The sequence below is a fragment of the Hirundo rustica genome, chromosome 3 (assembly GCF_015227805.2).
Source record: "Hirundo rustica isolate bHirRus1 chromosome 3, bHirRus1.pri.v3, whole genome shotgun sequence".
NCBI lineage: Eukaryota > Metazoa > Chordata > Aves > Passeriformes > Hirundinidae > Hirundo > Hirundo rustica.
Window position 1 is genome coordinate 64,511,845 of NC_053452.1, and position 16,692 is coordinate 64,528,536.

The window sequence follows — 16,692 nt, forward strand, 5'->3', positions numbered from 1 at the left end:
AGGCTGAGGTTGCCACATTTCCAGTAGTTTTCCTTTCAACATTTTTTCAGTTGATTACCTTGTTGTATTTTCAGTCATCTACCAATTTACTACATGTTCTGTCCTACATGTGACCACTCTCCTGATAGCTACTTATGCAGGAATTCATATACGGTGATCAGCAGGACAGTAGCAGCTTTTAGTACAATGCCTTCACTATACCCACAACCACCAGAAACTGATTAAGCATACACAGGGTACTTTAAATTTTTGGTTATTTTCTCTCTACGTGGATTTTTTTTGTGGGGGTTTTTTTTTGAGTTCCTACAGTTGTGATATTCCACACAGTATGAAAACAACATTCACCTTACACTAGGTTTCTTTGCAGACCAGGAAATAACTAAACTGGCGGATTTCCTAGATAGGATGTTCCTCCAGCACAACAAGAAACCTAGGGCTGACAGATGAAAAATTAATTACCTAAAGCAGTATTTTCTTGTTGAAAGCTCCAGTGGTAAGCATATAGAACCTAGTCTTCAGCTTTTGGAAAATAAGGAAGAAAAACAATCTTGAAAGTTCCTTTCTTCATTGATATTGTCACAGTTCCTTTTAACTCGGCATGAGAGGGACTTCCACAAGTTTTATTCTTAGACCAATATTCTTGAGATTGCTTTTCCATGGAGGGAACTTAGATACAGTACTAGACTAGACTTATCCTTGGATATGCTGTGTGTTCATCATTTTTTCCATTTCACCACAAAAGAATACATGTACTTACGTTACCTGCTTCTGGTTTTAGACTCATCAGTATTACTAACAATTCATTATTCACATATTCTCCAGTCTCATCTCCTTCAGTCATTTCATTTCTTCAGGCTGACAAGTGAAAACAATAGAAGTGATGAGATCACATCCAGACACTGATGAGTGCAATCTAAAGCAATTAACATGTCCATCTGCTGCACCTTCCCTTTGGTTTGGATCAGAAACACACCTTTGAACACAGTTTACTGATCACCCTCACTTACCGTGCTTTTATTCATGTTGCTCTTGGAGAGTGTTCTTTCAGAAGTAACTGCAGCTGCCAGCTGCATTTCAAGGGCACATCTAACATCCTTCATCCATCCATCCTTCATTCAGTAGCATCCAGCCTGCTACTGAAATGTGCAGAATGAGATCAGCTCCTCAGCACGAACACTTCTGTTAAAGAAGGCACTCCTAATAGGCTACAGTTCCTGCTAATGTAGACATGAGCTTCCACAGGATTCAGTTCTTCCCGGGATTGGAGCTGAGACCTGTACCTATCACAGGGCTCAGGATCCATCAAGAGACATGGCCTCTAGACGGCAGCAACCATTTAATACCCAGAAGAAGCACACATAACTGCAACATGGCAGTACTGCTACAAAGACGTAGCAGTACTTCCTTCGAAAACTTGTTACCTTCAAAAGCTAGGAGTTAAGTCCTAGAATATTTGAGAAATCCATGTTTATATGCATCTAGCTCAACTGCACATAAATTAAAACCTTTTTAATCCACTAGGTGGTGTATTTTGTCTTTCTGTCAAATGTGGCCTTGCAAATATTCCCCTTAATTCTTCATTTCAAGATGGGGCCAGTAAACAATACCATCTGAAAGGTGAAGCAGTAATCCGGTCTACAAGGGCCAGCTACTTTATCAGGTCATGCTTCTTTGACATTTTCCATGATTCCTTAGAAAAGCTTCTGTCAGCACAGGATAATTTTGTTGTAGAGCACTCCTAGATCCATGAAGGAATAAAGTAGAAACCCAAAATAAAAACATCACGGTCTCAGTCTATTTCCCCTTATACCCAGGTATGCTGCCTGGGTATCTAAGCTATTCTTGTGATTTATGTCACGTATTTTCAGCTGCAACATCTCTGGAAGCTCTCTCCTTGGTTTACCTCCAAGTCACAAGATGATGCAGTAAAACACATAGCTGGATCTTTTTTGTCCAGTTATGCTTGCACTTCCATGGCCATAGTTACATACAGAAAAAGCAGAGAATGCCAGCCTGCATAACAGGATGTATCTTGGGGGATATACCCTGGCTGGCTATAACCTTCTGTCTGAGACAGAAAACACCTTGGCTGGTGCCATTCAACTCTTGGCTCCAATCGAAGTCCACATTAAAAAAAAAAAAAAAAAAAAAAAAAAAAAAAAAGTATGCCTGGATCATAGCTTGCTATTTAGACATTTGGAGGCACTCATTTGTCCATATTCATTGAACAGTATCTACTATCTACTGATACACGGACACACAGACACACAGACACATAGACACACAGACAACAACAACAACAAGTAGTAAGCAGGATGCCCAACATCCCATCAGCAGCATATCTCTCTTCCTAGAATTCTGTAGCCGCTAAAGCACCACATGGTCCAGCTCTCCCTAAAGTTTAGCAATAAAGAAGCCTGTAATGGAAGAATATACCTAGATAATTTTAATAGTGTTTCCAGGAGGTCTTGTTGGTATTAAGCTTATATAGAAGTCACAGAATTCACAGAAACAAACCAGCATGGTTGAAAGCTCAAGACTGAACTGAACAAAATCCATCTAGCAAATTGGAGGAAGCTCAGCTATCCTCCCAGCTGCAATTGCCCTTATGCTATCCACCCACAACTCAGCTTGCTTCCCTTGGAAAACGGGTACTGGTAACAGGCTATTTTTTAAATAAACACACTCATGAGAATCACAACCAAGGGACACAGACAACTCACACGGAATCATGAGCTTTCAGAAGGGAAACTTTATGGCACCTCCTCACAGTCTGTACAGTCACGGTCTGTACAGTGCCCACGTCAGTTTAGGTTATTTACATATCCAGATCCATTTGAGGCCAGGCAGAGCAGATAGCTCTAAAGAGTTTACATGCTCACCATTTCTTCACCAAGCACCAAATTTAAAATACAGGACTTGCCTGCTGTGCACTGGAGGATTTGTCTCTTGCAAATTTTAACAAATCAACCATTTCCTCTGTGGATGGTTGATGCATGAGAAATCTGAGGTATCTGCATCTACAGTTGTGCATGCTACAAACTCCAAAAATTTATCTGAAAATTTTCTGCTGAATATTTCAAGCTTGAGTAGAAACAAACCTAGGAAGTTCCTCAACAGCTGCAGTAAAGGCTTTAATCTCATTATAAAAAAACCCATCAACTGGATTTGTTTCATAGCCACTTCTACAACTCCTCTTACTCGGGGATAATATAGAGCAGGGTCTGTGTTGTATTTTATTGACCAAAGTTTCCAAAAATACAGCTCTTCATGTGTCAGAAAAATGGGTAAAGGTCCTTCTTGGTTATACACACACTGAATAAAGGGCCATCTTAATAGCATCATCTTGTGCACATATTTAGCTGTAAGAAGAGGAAGAAACAATCTCTGCAATTGTAAATTTGAACATGTAATAATCTTCACATTAAGTACTAGACTGCTCTATGAAAAAAAGGAAACCTAAGAAACAGCATGCAAATAAATGTTTACCCGTGCCACACAGAGAATGTATATGCTGAATCCAGTTATTGATGTTGATCATTTTAAACCTGATATATGGTCTGCTACAAAATCTCATACCAGGACATTCCTTGACAGCTGGATCAATGTACGTAGTTGTATTGTAAGAAAAAAGTACTCTGTGCTGGGCAAACATATTGTGAAAAATTAGATTAAGCATTTACACGATCAAGGTTTGTGTTCCATTAAGTCACTTTTATGCCATCATTAGGAAATGCCCCTAAGAAGTGAGTTTGAGGGATTAACAAGGAAAACTTGGCACAGAGACATATCTAATACTGGCATTGCATCAACACCACTGCACTCAGGTCTCAGCAAATGCAGGTTTTGCTGACTTCAGTTTGCAAATTTTGACAGCAGATGGTTGAAACCTGCCCTCCTAAAAATCCCATGCCTGAAATGGCATTGCCTATGTTTACACACTCTGAGAAATAAGACTTGGATTTACAAAGACCTGAGTGAGTAACTTCTATTCTCACACACTGGGATGCCTGTCACAGAGAGTACAGGACACTTGAGACAAAGCAAAATATCTGACCACTGCTACAAAGCAAATAAACTTTTATTTAGATAATAAAGGAAAATATATTTTCAAGAAAAGTTCTAGGGAGTTTTACTGCTCCCCTGAAATGTAGAGAAGTCCCACAGGCTCCCTATCAGCATGTCAGTCCTTAAGTGAAAGAACAAGCAGGTTCTTTAAATCACGGGCTAAAGTCACTATCTGCATTAACTGCAGGGATTTCATCTCCACATTGCCTCTTGATTGATGCAATCTGCATATGAGGAGTAATCTAAATACCGGATTGCACATATTTGGCAGGTCTTGCATCCCTCTTCACAGAGAATAGTTTTGTCATAACTCACAATATAGTTACTGTAATACTGCTCAAACAGTGTGCTCTTTGGCATAGACAACTGCTTGGCCATTTCATATAGGCTTTCTGGCTTCAAGTCTTCAATGCCATAAGTTTTAGTGAAGATGTATTCTAATTTCCAGTTTGATTCATTTTTCTTGTTGGCGTCTCTGAGGTCCAAGTAAAACTGCCAAAGATCCTACAGTTCAAAAAAAAAAAAAAAAAAAAAAAAAAAAGAAAAGAAAGAAAAAAATGGGCACTGCTGTATTGCTTTCTTCCCTGCTTCATTAAGTCTCTGGAGTGATATATTGATTAGGAAGCTGTCACTCCTCATTATTCACATGTGAATAGAAGGTCACGTCCCACCCCAAGAGCTGGGCTTACACCCAAAGCTGGTATTGCGGAGCAGTAATGGTGGGGGGATGGGGAGGAGAAGAAAAAGGAGCCACAAAAGCAGCAGTGGCACTGTTAGAGTCTTTCCTGTCCAAACTCCACAACGCTCATGTCTGCCTTAGGAGTGAGGCAAAAGGGTGAGAGCCAGAAGTTTCCTTTCTGTGGGCACTACTTGAGGGGCAGAATGGACAGAAAAAGAACGGCCCAGGGTTAAGTTAAGGAAAAGGAGGGATGTCGATGCAGGAGTGAAATGTGCACAAGAAAGGAGCAGCCTGAATTAGCATAGGTCTCCAGAGAGAAACCCCAGTCCCAATCAAGCTGCAGGGTGCATTGTCATTGAACTCGGCAGGGTTAAGATTTTATCCTGAATTACACAAAGTCTAAACCGTTCGCGGCCAAACTAATTACACAGGATTCACTTTATCTCCAAAAATCACATGAAACTACAAAGTAGAAGCCTTCTACTTTTTATTTTCCTTCTAAATTTATCTAATATTTCCTATAAAAAATCCTATATAGGATGATTATATATGATTATAAAAGACATTATATGGTTAAAACTGCTTTCTTCATCAGCCCTTTTACACTCTTTAGAAACGTTTCATGGGCTGCATCCCAAAACCCAGGCTATCACCAGCAAACAACATTGGTACGTAAGCACGCCCAGGATTTAGGTCAACCTCTTTCACCCTTGCAGATCTCCCTGCAAATAGTTTTAGGATTTTGCCCAGAAAAAATTCTGTCTTTGATCCTACATCATAAGAATATTTGATACAGAGCAGTACTGGGCTGTACTGGACAGTTCTGCAGGCACAGAAAGACCAATCAAGTTCTCTTTCAGATTTCCTTTTCATTGCCCAGGAAAAAAAAAAAAACAAAACTAAGAGTAGGCACCAAAGTTCCACCACCAGCAGCCATAATGCTACAAATGCTGACATCTCGCTGAAATTTTTACTGACACTATAAAGTCATAAACAATGCTTTAAAATCCTTACTTACCAGCAAGCTATAGTCAAAAAGATCATATTGATACAATCTGACACCAGGGTTGTTGGATTCCATTTGCAATACACTCTTCACCGGGGTTACAGCAGGTGCCACAAACAAGGAATTGACTGGCTTTTCTGCAGAAAAAAGGAAGTTGAGGAGACAGTTTCAAACAAATGTTTTTGTAGAGTGACCAACAGAGCAAAACCAAGAGTGACAGGCTTTAAGACATTAGAAATTTTTAGCTGTATCACTGTGAACTGCCATACTTCCAATGGATAGACCAAGGCCTGTGTGAAATACCACAGTACCACTCCAGTGTGTACCACTCAAGCCCATCTATACTAGAGGCATCCCAACCAATTCAACTGCCTGTGCAAAACTGCAAAATGGTCTTGCCTATGTGTAAAGTCTCTGTATGTTGTATATTTCTACTAAAGAAATATTAAACACCTTTAGCTGCTGTTCCCATATAGTGTATTCTACATGTTGCTTTATGTATTCATGATATTATTAGAAACACCAAGATCTGTTTCATCACCTGACCTTAAGTAGCCCAGCACCTACTGTGTGAACACCGACCTTCGCAGCAACTGAAACATGAGGATGTATGTGAGTTTTATTGAGACAGAATGTGCAGTGAGGACATTGAGAAGTCCTCTGTGGGACAAAAAGGAAGCCCTAACTATTTCCATCTTCGACAGCATCACAGCAGTGAAATCACAAGGTCAGCCTCCACATATAGGCAGAAGTTTTGAAAGTCTGGAAATCAGTAGATTCTTCTGGAGAAAATACAGCTGAGCTCTATTTCAGTACACTGGTGCTGGCTGCAACATTGCATCTATCTTGAATTCTATGGAATTTTGTCAAGAGGAAAATGTCCTGAATAGAAGCAGTCTAAAACTGTACAAACACAATGTGTATTTGATTACTATTTAAATTTTGTCAAAAGATGAAAAATTACTAAAATAATTATGAAGCAGTTACTCGCACATGCAAACTTTAAACACAAACACCAAGATCAGTCTGTTCCCAGTGAAATTTGCAGTAGAGATGATGATTTCGTGAACAAATGGGACAGTGAAAAAAAAATACAGGTAAAAGACTGCATTGAGCATCATTAAAAAAATTAAATAAAGCAGCCAGTTCTTTCACTGGGCTGGGTTCTTTTTTACTAGAGATTAACAGCAGGTAAAAAGGTAAAAATTTGGAATAGTATTACCTGGTCAGCATTTTGGGCATTGCTCATGAGTTAATATAAATCATAGAAGAAGAGCCATTTAACATTTGGATATTTTATATAAATCAAAGCAATGAACCTCTTACTGTTCTATGGTGAACAAAAAACTTGCTAGAGTTCTGTTAGAGATGTTACGAGTGCTCCATATGGCCATGCCCATGCTTAGAACTAAGGGTTTTCAATGCAATAAACAAAAATTTCAACGTGGGTGATTTTCTTGAAGGGAAATTAGCTGGTCTAAGAGATGCAACAGGCAGAGACTTTCTTCCCCCTACCTCCTGCCTACCCTTATCTTAATTAACTTTGAAGCAGCAGGGAACTCAGCAGAGAGGCACAGTAATGATGCAGGAAATACAAGAACATAGAGCATGTCTAGCTGGTCTGAGAACATTCCCTTTGACACATTACACAATAGCAACTGGCTGGTATAATTTGCCCATGTCACTGAGAGAGCAGAGAGGAAAGACTAGAAATTCTTGTCTAGGCATAAGCATTCATTTAAAAAAAAAAAAAAAGGCTTGAGGAGTCTCTGCTGACATCAACAACAACAAAAAAAAGACAGTCACCCTTCTCTTTGGAAGGTTCTCTTTGGAAATAAAATTGGAGTGTGTGAGACTTGAACTCTTGCAGATAAATAACAGTATTTCCCGATTTTCTTTTTTGAATTCTTTATAACACAGGCTGGCTAGAAAGAACATGCATGTAAGTATTAACTTGCTTTTAATCAGGAAGAAAAAGTTCAGGAGTCAACAAGCATCATTACCTTCTTCATCCAGGAGGACCATGATACTATCTCTATGTGTATGTCCAAAAAACTGGCCCGCAATAACACTACTGTATTTGCGAAAAATCTTTACCAGTCTCTCATTGTAATACTCCCTGATAGCTGTAGTATTCCTTGCATATGGCAAGTATCCTACTGGGACATGACCTATTATATACACCTAAGGAATTAAATACAGAAAGCACAATTAGCACCTTTATTTCAAATGTAAAATCTTAGCTGTATCCTAGAAGTGGCTACCACAGCTTCATAATAATGCTGCCTTTAAAAGTGGCATTCTAAAAGCTGTAAATCATGATAGGTTTTTTTAATATAAAATCCCAACAGTAAGATCACTTGGGTTCATAATATCAATTTAGTATCTTATTGAGGAGAAAAAGATGTTCCAATAAATCTATGCATGATTTTAGACCTAAGGAAAATGTTATCAATCACTTCAAATGAAAAAAATACATTACTAGGGCAAAGCTTATAATTTGGCATCTCAAGAGGACAGAAGAAAAAAATTATGTTTGAGTATTACGGAGTCTGCGCCCGAGAGTCAGCGAGTCAGCAGAAACATGGATAAATGGTTAAAACTCCTCTGAGGTAGAGAGACTTGGTGCCAACTGCAGACACCAACTAACACGCTGCAGGGTTTCCTGAGGAAGGGAAATCTCTCCTTTCTCCTCACCATTATATAATATTCTAATATTGTAACACTGTAGCAAAAGGTAAACATGTTTCAAATTAAATACTGTTGCTCAGGTCCCCACACAAACCAATCACAATCAGGAAATAACAATTTAAAACTTCACTGTGTATTATAAGACAAGTTATTATAACACTCAAATCATAACAATTACTGCAGCTTGGATAAGTTTCATGTCTGATAAACTCTTTTCTAATTTCTATTTCTGATACTTTAAATTACATTAAAATGCAAATAAAATATGCTAGCTTTTGTCTTAGGCCAAGAGCATACATTTTAAAATTAAAGGCTGTATGTAAAAAGGTCAGAAACGGACTTCTACGGTATTTTACATGGTAGGAAAGAAAAGGTGTTTTACTGTGTAATTTGAGAAAATTCATTCAACTAGTTTATTACTTGTTGCAGTACAATGTGCATATTAAAGGAGGAATTATTTAAAAAATAAATTTTTGACTTTGTAGTATCTTTGGCAGCATTATTCTTCTAGAAGCATGTTTATACTTTCATTATCTCAACTTTTTTTTTTTTTTTTTTTTTTTTTTTTTTTTTTTTTTTTTTTGTCAAAATTGAAACAAATAACGATAGCTTCTATTCCTGACCCCTACCTTTTCCTTCTTTTGTGAAGAGGTTTCAAGTATTTCCTCCAGCCAGGCAAACTGGTTGGCTGGGTCAGTGATATTCACGGTTACCTTGTTGGGGCTGTAATATAAATTTGTGTTCAGACTGATTATCCTGAGTGGTTGATGACTATTACTGGATTCAAACAGCTGAGTGTAGAAGCCACCTGTGAAAATAAGACCAGCATCATATGACAAATTAAAAGATTCAAAGCACAATGTTATAATCAATATACATCACTGAGAAAACACCCAACCTTCCTCTTTCTAATAGAATACCATGCTTATTCAAGCCACAGTCACCTTATCACAACAGAATATTAACAATGTTTTCAGTCATATTTTACTAGAAGCTGACACTGAATTATTTATTAATTCTTGCCTGTATTATCTTTGTGTTTATTTGACAGTATTTAGATGCAATTATCCAACTGACATGCAAAAAGTGCCCTGTAATATTTCTTCCACATTGACAGATACAGTAGTTGTTAAAGACCCATACTTCTTGAAATACAGCAAACATACAGGCCCCTTGAGGAAGAACTGTTTGAGTGTAGTAGCCTCGTACTTTGAAAGTCGCTTAACTTCAGACTGATTATATGATGAAAAGTAAGAATCACATTTTTCAATCCTTGCTCCCAAAATTTTCCATGGCATGATGAACTTCTTCAATAGGTATAACTTAATATCTCATGGACTTCAGTGGAGCCATGGGAACAGAAGCATAACAATATGATTTAACTTAAGGTCTGCCTCTTTGAGTTTTATTATCCTTATTCAGATTTCTACTTCCACTCTTATCCAAAGTTTGCTCTCGTTCAGGACACAAAAACGCAAATTAAACTTCCAAATCCCTAACGTTTGAGTGGATTGGAAATTGGGTGGAACTTTCCAGTCCTTTGCTAAAAAGAAAAAATCTAATTAGGAAATATTTACTCTATCAGTTTATTAAGTTGCACACAAATATCAATAGCATAATCACCACAGCTATGTGCTACCATAATCTGAATAAAAATGCACCTATTCAGTAGGCTCTGAAATACATACACCATTAAAACAGATGCAACATTTTAACAGTTTTTTTCCCATTAAAGTTTTTGCCCTCATCTAAAAAGTGCTATGAGGTCTCGAAAGCAGAAAGATATTTCACATGAATTGGTACAAAGCCAGAAACATTATACATGTTACAAGAAGTGATAAATACTGCATCAGAAAGTAATAAACATATCCTGAATATGGGCACTGCCATTCAAAAAGGTAAGTAACTTCTTCCAGGAGAAGCATCACAGATAACCCATTGTTCTGAACACATCCTATGATACCTAGCTAGACAAGCAGGACAAATCCACAGAAATATTACTTCTCTCCACCCTAACTTCACAATGTGTTACTGCCATACTTTACCTTTTCTGAAGGTATTGATTGCCTCATCACTTAGCCAAGGTTTCCAGAAATCTGCTACAGCATTGTAAACTTCACTGGTAGTTACAGGAAGCTGGTCCTGTGAGAGAGGAAAACCTGCCTAAGTCTTAGTATTCAGACACACAGACAAAAAATCCACTAAATTATCCTGCCTGACCTCTTTCATCACATGTAACTATATCCGGTCATCACCAGGAGGAATTCAAGAAAGGAAAAATCAGCTTCTGAATATCCAATATTGCTGATTAGGAACAAATGCCTAAACTTAGAACAGACTGCATGGCCTCGTTAATGCATTATTAAACTAATGCCAGAAATATGTCAAGCCTTAAGAATACAGCAGAATGGAAAACCATACATTCTGCAAAATTAATAAATATATCAACTGGCAAGTCAAAGTCTAAAAATAAAATCTTTTGGATGAATACTGGTTTCTTTTTCAAGTAACTTGGGTTTCATAGCAGCTCCCTAAAACTCCACTTCAGCCCTCAGAAACATTCTGGTGAAATTCACAAATGTTTTCATGAAGTTCTTTTTTTTTTTTCTGGTAAAACAGCATTTTAAAATGTACAAGAGAAAAGTTTTGTAAATGTTTTCTCCCACTGGCTCTAATTAGGACTGTAGCACTCTTCAGTCTGAGCCACAGCCTGATGAGACCCATGCTCTGATCTAACCCTGACAGGAAGATACCAGCCTGTCCTTGCCTTTCCTGAAATATCTGGACTCTTGGTGCTAGAAGGAAAAAAACAGGGATTGAAAAAGTTGCAATGCATGTTTTCATAAACTTAAAATTTGACCTTTCTAAGATCTTTGAAACTAAACCTACATGATTAGAGGTTTAGGCAGTCTCCGTCTAGGAGCAGAGCAATCAGACATCTGTTGAGACATTTGTTGATTGCAGTGCCCAGACATGAGTTGTTAGGACAGCTTTGAGCCAGAGCTAACAGTCCCTTACAGACGCAGCAAAAACCTGATGCCAGATAAGAGGCCATGTTGTGGACTGAAGGTGCTTTGGGCCCAGGCAAGTTTGTGTTCTCTGAACTGCTAAAAGCAGTCTGGGGGATTGTTTTAAGCAGGAGCAAGGGTGTGAAACAAGTAAGACTATGCAGAAAGGCTGAGGTCACAATGTATGATCTGAAAGGTATCCAAATGCTTGATTAACCTGAGTAGTATTTTTAACATGTTCTGCAAGAAAAATCACCCAGGACTCTTAAGTTGTTAAGACAGACAGCTCAGAACACAAGAGAGCAACAAAATTATTTGGTTCATGGTGGGTGCACAGCTTTGGAACAGCCTACAGTGCGTGGCTTGCTCCATATTGCTTCCAGTCTACAGGACATTTGCCAAGCCTATCCATATGAAAAAAGAAATGCAATAAAGAGCAAAAAACAAACATTAAAAAATTGAACAAGTTGAAATGATCCCATAGTGGGGATTGTCTGATCCCACGTCTTTTTCAAACAGTAACTGAAAAGCATGTCAGTTCTGCACATTGGTGAAGCATGCCATTTCAAAAGTGTCACAGAAACACCCCTGAGTGGCTTTGTGCAGGGAGAACTAACAATCACCAGTTATTCCAATCACCAGCTTGTTTCAATTTTCTATTTGCTGCCCATCTGCGCCTCCCGATCATATTTTCTTTCTGTCTTCAGATTTAATTTCACAAACAAAATTCATATTTGTTGAAAAAGTCCCTACATTCTTTGTTTACAAGGTTTTTGTAGGGGTTTTTTTTTTTTTTTTTCTTTATCAAAGGAGATTGCTGAATGACAACAATTCTCTGCTAAGACATTTTTAAAAATGAAACAGTGAACACAAAACACTGTGTGACACTTCAGTTAAGGTGTTATTTAAGTGAACACAAAACACTGTGTGACACTTCAGTTAAGGTGTTATTTATCGAAATACTTTCCTAGTGGTTTCTAATGAATTAACCTATCCCCATGTCAGTGCATATGAAAAGCTGAGGTTTTACTACCACAGTAAGAACACAAAGGACTGAAAGCACAGTTTGGTTTCTGCACTCAAGACTTCCAGTATACATCTAGCTGTTACTTTGTCTCTCACACTTCCTTTGCGGTGTCTCTCAGCACCTCTGCTACACCCCTGTTTGGGAACCACTAACTCCAGCAATGACAGAGGCAATCACACAATCACCTGCTGCACTAACCTACACTCTGACAGGCCTAATAAATACCACAGAAAGCTGGAATACAATCCTTGAGGGTGTGAAGGGGTGTTACTGAATTCCCATGAGGAATTTTAAACAAAGTACTTCAGTTGACCTGCTTCATATCCCTTCCGATCCCCTCATATCCAATGACAGCATTTGCTTCTGATCCAGTGCGCTGCCAAATCGACCCACAACACGCTTTAAAGGACAAATGAAGCAACTGTTTGCTTTTGAGTATGCCAAGAACAATATTCAGCACAGTCAAAGTGAAAAAGCACCATCCTCAGCTGCACATAACTAGTGAATCATCAATTTGATTATTTCTAAATGTCCAATGAGGAAAGAAAAGTAAGACATATTTTTAGTAGTAGCGGCAAAACTATGGGAACTTAAAAAAAAAAAAAAAAAATCTGCTACTAATTTAGTTAAAAAACAACGACAAAAAATCTAGTGATGCCAGCTGACAGATTTCTAGTAGGTCTTTCAGTATGCTTTGAAACTTACCACAGGCTCACAGGTCCATTAATGATGTCACTTCTGCTACATTAAGTTACTGTATACACATGCATGACATACACAGTAAGGAAAAGTTTGTGCATATTAAGTACATTGACACGTGGTGGTTCTAAGCCATGAGGAATGATTAGCAATAAATTTGTGTGACCTCAGGCCATGTGCAGACTCTACTTTGCCTCAATGCTTCCTTAGGCAAGAACACAGAGAGAGTGGTTTAGTTTCTGTTCTAGACTGTAATCATTATTAACCATATTAAATGCTAACTGAAGAACTGTAGAATTCTGTTTCCAGAATAACAGTTACACATAATTAACTCTTATTTTTCAGATGTGCCTTCCCAGGAGCTAGGAACACACTCAATATGATGTATGAACAATTTTCTAACTTGTTTTACCTGTGGCCAGTAGTCATGATTGCCTAAGGCTGGGAAAACCTGAAGATCTGGAAAGAAATTACGAATTGTAGAACTCAGATTACCAATTATGTTAATGACCAACTTTGTGGAGAGCTCTTTTACGGGAACATGAGGAGGGCTATCCCTGAAAAAGGAAAAGGTTTGATTAACAAAGGTTTGTTAGCAACACAAGGGAAGCAAAAAATTGTGCAAACACATCCATATTCTAGCATGTAACACTACATACATACACTACATATACTTTACTTAAAATCACAGAATCAAAAGCTCTCTGCAAAGGCTTTTGTTTAAAAAAACATGAACAATTAATCTTATTTAGACAATGTCTATCCTATGATTCATATTTATCATAATGAAGATTTCTTAGAAATCAAAGTCATTATTTTGCACTACTGTGCAGTTTGCTTTATATATCCTTCTTCATCTGCACATCATTGCTAGTTTCTTCATTCCCTTTTAACAATATCCTCTTGAAAATTAAGTACAATAAGGTAAGTGAAATAAAATCATCACTTGACATCATATTTCTTAACACTCTTTCCCAAGAAAAATAAGTTATATAACATAAACAAACTAGTCCTTACACTCAAAAATACTGATTTCTTTGATAAATTATTCATTGATGTATGCCGTAACAAATTGTGTGATAGGAGAATTGAGAGTTCTGCTACAGCAGAAGGGTAAATCAATATTATTTTTTATGATTATCTAGAAAGTTACAAGGCACAGTACTATGAAGCTGCTCCCTTTCACACTTCTTTGTCTGGTCCCACTGCTAAGGCACACAAAGCCTCACAGGTAGCATCTCTGTGAGAGAGTATCAATAAGCCCACTTAATAATAGTGAGCAGAAAAGATAAATGTTCTTACTCAACAGAGGCCTGCAATGAGTCAGTTACTGCTCTGACCATCCTTTTTGCTTTTTCTACTTCCCACCCTCCCTGCACCATTTCTATTAACTCACACTAATTTATGCTAAATATCACAATGAATAGCCCAGCAGCTATTACAGAGGTCAAAGCCTGTTCCTGAGGCCTTATATTCCCACTGAGTATTCCACCTAGTAGGCCATTTGGACAAGTAAAGGGACAACTAGGATTTGTGAGATATTGAACTCAAATCTATTGGTGCAAATATAAACTTGTGAGTTGCCACACTATTTGGCTATCCAGCTTTAACTGCAGAGTGACTTGAACACTTACCCTGTCCAAATCATGAATGAAACCTGCTCTTTTGAATCCTTCATGAATGCAAATGCTGACAAAATAAGTTGATAAGGAGAATCACACAAAAAGTCTCCAAAAGGGCCTGGGTTGGAGGCATTGGCTCCTTTGGATGAAGAACAAACTTTGGAGAGATCAGGGGTAATGTGGTAAGTCGGATCTAAATGTAGGTCAGATACATGCCAGAATTGCCCTGTTTTCAGAAAACAAAGGTTAAAGGAAATGCATTATTTGCATTTGAACTGGATATACAGGGGTAATGCCAAATTTACTTCAGTTTATCTACTGCTACTCCTATTTAAAGTTTACAATTTGTTAATTAGCCTGTCTGGAAAGTGTGGGCAAATTCTTCCTGAGTCCTTCATGTAGTCTGCATAGGAAAACCAATTACAGAAGCAGAGGCTATTATGCGTTATGCTATTCACCAAAATTTAAATGGAGATTGGAAGGAACTGAAAAATCAGCTCCTTTTCATTAACAGCAATCTGGAAACAGGTAGTAGAGGAAGCAATAGAAAGACTTCTCCACTTTACTTGAAAAGAAAGGGAGCTGCATTTTAATTATTCTTCCAGAACTTCCCTGGCTGGAAGCTGCTGTAAAAGATGACAAGAAAGATGTTTAGAAAGAAAGGCAAGAAACAGCATGTGTGCAGAGACTGGGTTTCTCACAATAGAGCAGTGTGTCAGCCTTACTTACTACTTTCCAGGATGACATGCTCTCAGCCACTGTTACGCAGCACTGCATGGATAAAGGAGCTGAGAAGTATAGGAATGTGCTGAATAAGATGTACGAAGTCTGTTAAACTATCAGCCTTCAAGTTTTATGTAAAATAAGAGTAATTTCTTTCTGTCAGTTTCAAAGCACTTGGTAAAGGCACATGTGTATCTGGGGCAGTGGTTGTGAAATAGGGACAGATATAAATTGATTTTTTCCAAGGTCACATGCTCACTGTATGGCTGAGCAGGCACCACACGACTGTACCCCCATGGAGTTTTACTTCAGGAATCAAAGACTAGGTGATCTTCAAAATCTGTAAAATCTTCAGAGGAGGAGACGGGAGAGACAAGACAAACGCCGGGACACTGCTGCGTGCTTGGTCAGCGGCAAGTGTGAGTAACATGGGATGAGAATTCTGTCGGACATTTCGGAGCACTCACCTGTGCGCACCCCGAGGGGATCAGGCCAGGCAGAGCGTGTGTGTTTGCTGCCAGCACAGCAGAGCACAGCAGAGCAGAGCACAGCCCCCAAACGCGGTGTTTGCAGTGCGTGCCTCGGGACACCGCACCCGAGCCAGGGCTCACCTCACCTCACCTCATCCGCCGGCCTGCCTCGACAACTAAATATAAACCCCGTGTAACCCCCACCCCCGTACCTGAAAAGAGGCATGTTGACTGATCTAGCAGTCACGAGCGGCCGAAGCCAGTTGGGACAGGGAATGCTACGGCGGCAGGTTATGAGCGGGAAGCAGTGCCAGGGGAAGGGAAAGGAGCCGCGAGCGTGGACCGCGCAGCCCGCCCCCCCTCGCCGCCGCCGGGCTGAGAGCGGCCCCCGGCCGGGCCTCCCTCGCCGGGCCGCCCCTCACCCGCCTCCCCCGCCCTCCACGGGCGGCCCGGCCGGGCCCCTCAGGCGCTGACCCCCGGCCCACTCACCCACGGCGGAGCGGGGCCGCTGCGGGCCGGCCGGCGCCGCCTCCAGCGCGGAGCAGAGCAGCGCCAGCCCGAGCGCCACCCGCAGCTCCATGTCGGCCGTGCGGCAGCGCCCGGCCCGCCGACGGCTCTACTCCTGCGACCGCCCCGGCGGGCAGGAAAGAGGCGAGCCGCGGACGGCTTGTGCAAGCCCCGGCCCTCGGCGGAGCTGCC

At 39.6% G+C, this 16,692-nt stretch overlaps 1 protein-coding gene across 1 annotated transcript; it reads right to left on the minus strand.

The window, feature by feature from the left end:
- Positions 1-3,290: 3,290 nt before the first annotated feature.
- On the minus strand, positions 3,291-16,573 carry SMPDL3A (sphingomyelin phosphodiesterase acid like 3A). Its single transcript, XM_040057543.2, has 8 exons — positions 16,483-16,573; positions 14,813-15,026; positions 13,591-13,735; positions 10,490-10,586; positions 9,074-9,252; positions 7,757-7,937; positions 5,766-5,890; positions 3,291-4,572 (listed from the first exon to the last, which is right to left on the minus strand). Exons 1-8 carry the CDS (start codon positions 16,571-16,573, stop codon positions 4,261-4,263), a joined length of 1,344 nt encoding a protein of 447 aa, XP_039913477.1. The 3' UTR covers positions 3,291-4,260.
- Between the last annotated feature and the right edge of the window lie 119 nt (positions 16,574-16,692).

What these genes read in the sequence shown, in the direction of transcription:
- SMPDL3A (XM_040057543.2), bottom strand. Translation starts at nt 16,573, where the DNA reads ATGGAGCTGCGGGTGGCGCTCGGGCTGGCGCTGCTCTGCTCCGCGCTG. An exon ending in TCATTCATGATTTGGACAGG is followed by an intron (nt 13,736 to 14,812) that starts GTAAGTGTTCAA and finishes TTCCTTTTTCAG; the next exon opens with GGATAGCCCTCCTCATGTTC. An exon ending in TTTTTGACTATAGCTTGCTG is followed by an intron (nt 4,573 to 5,765) that starts GTAAGTAAGGAT and finishes TTTGAACTGTAG; the next exon opens with GATCTTTGGCAGTTTTACTT.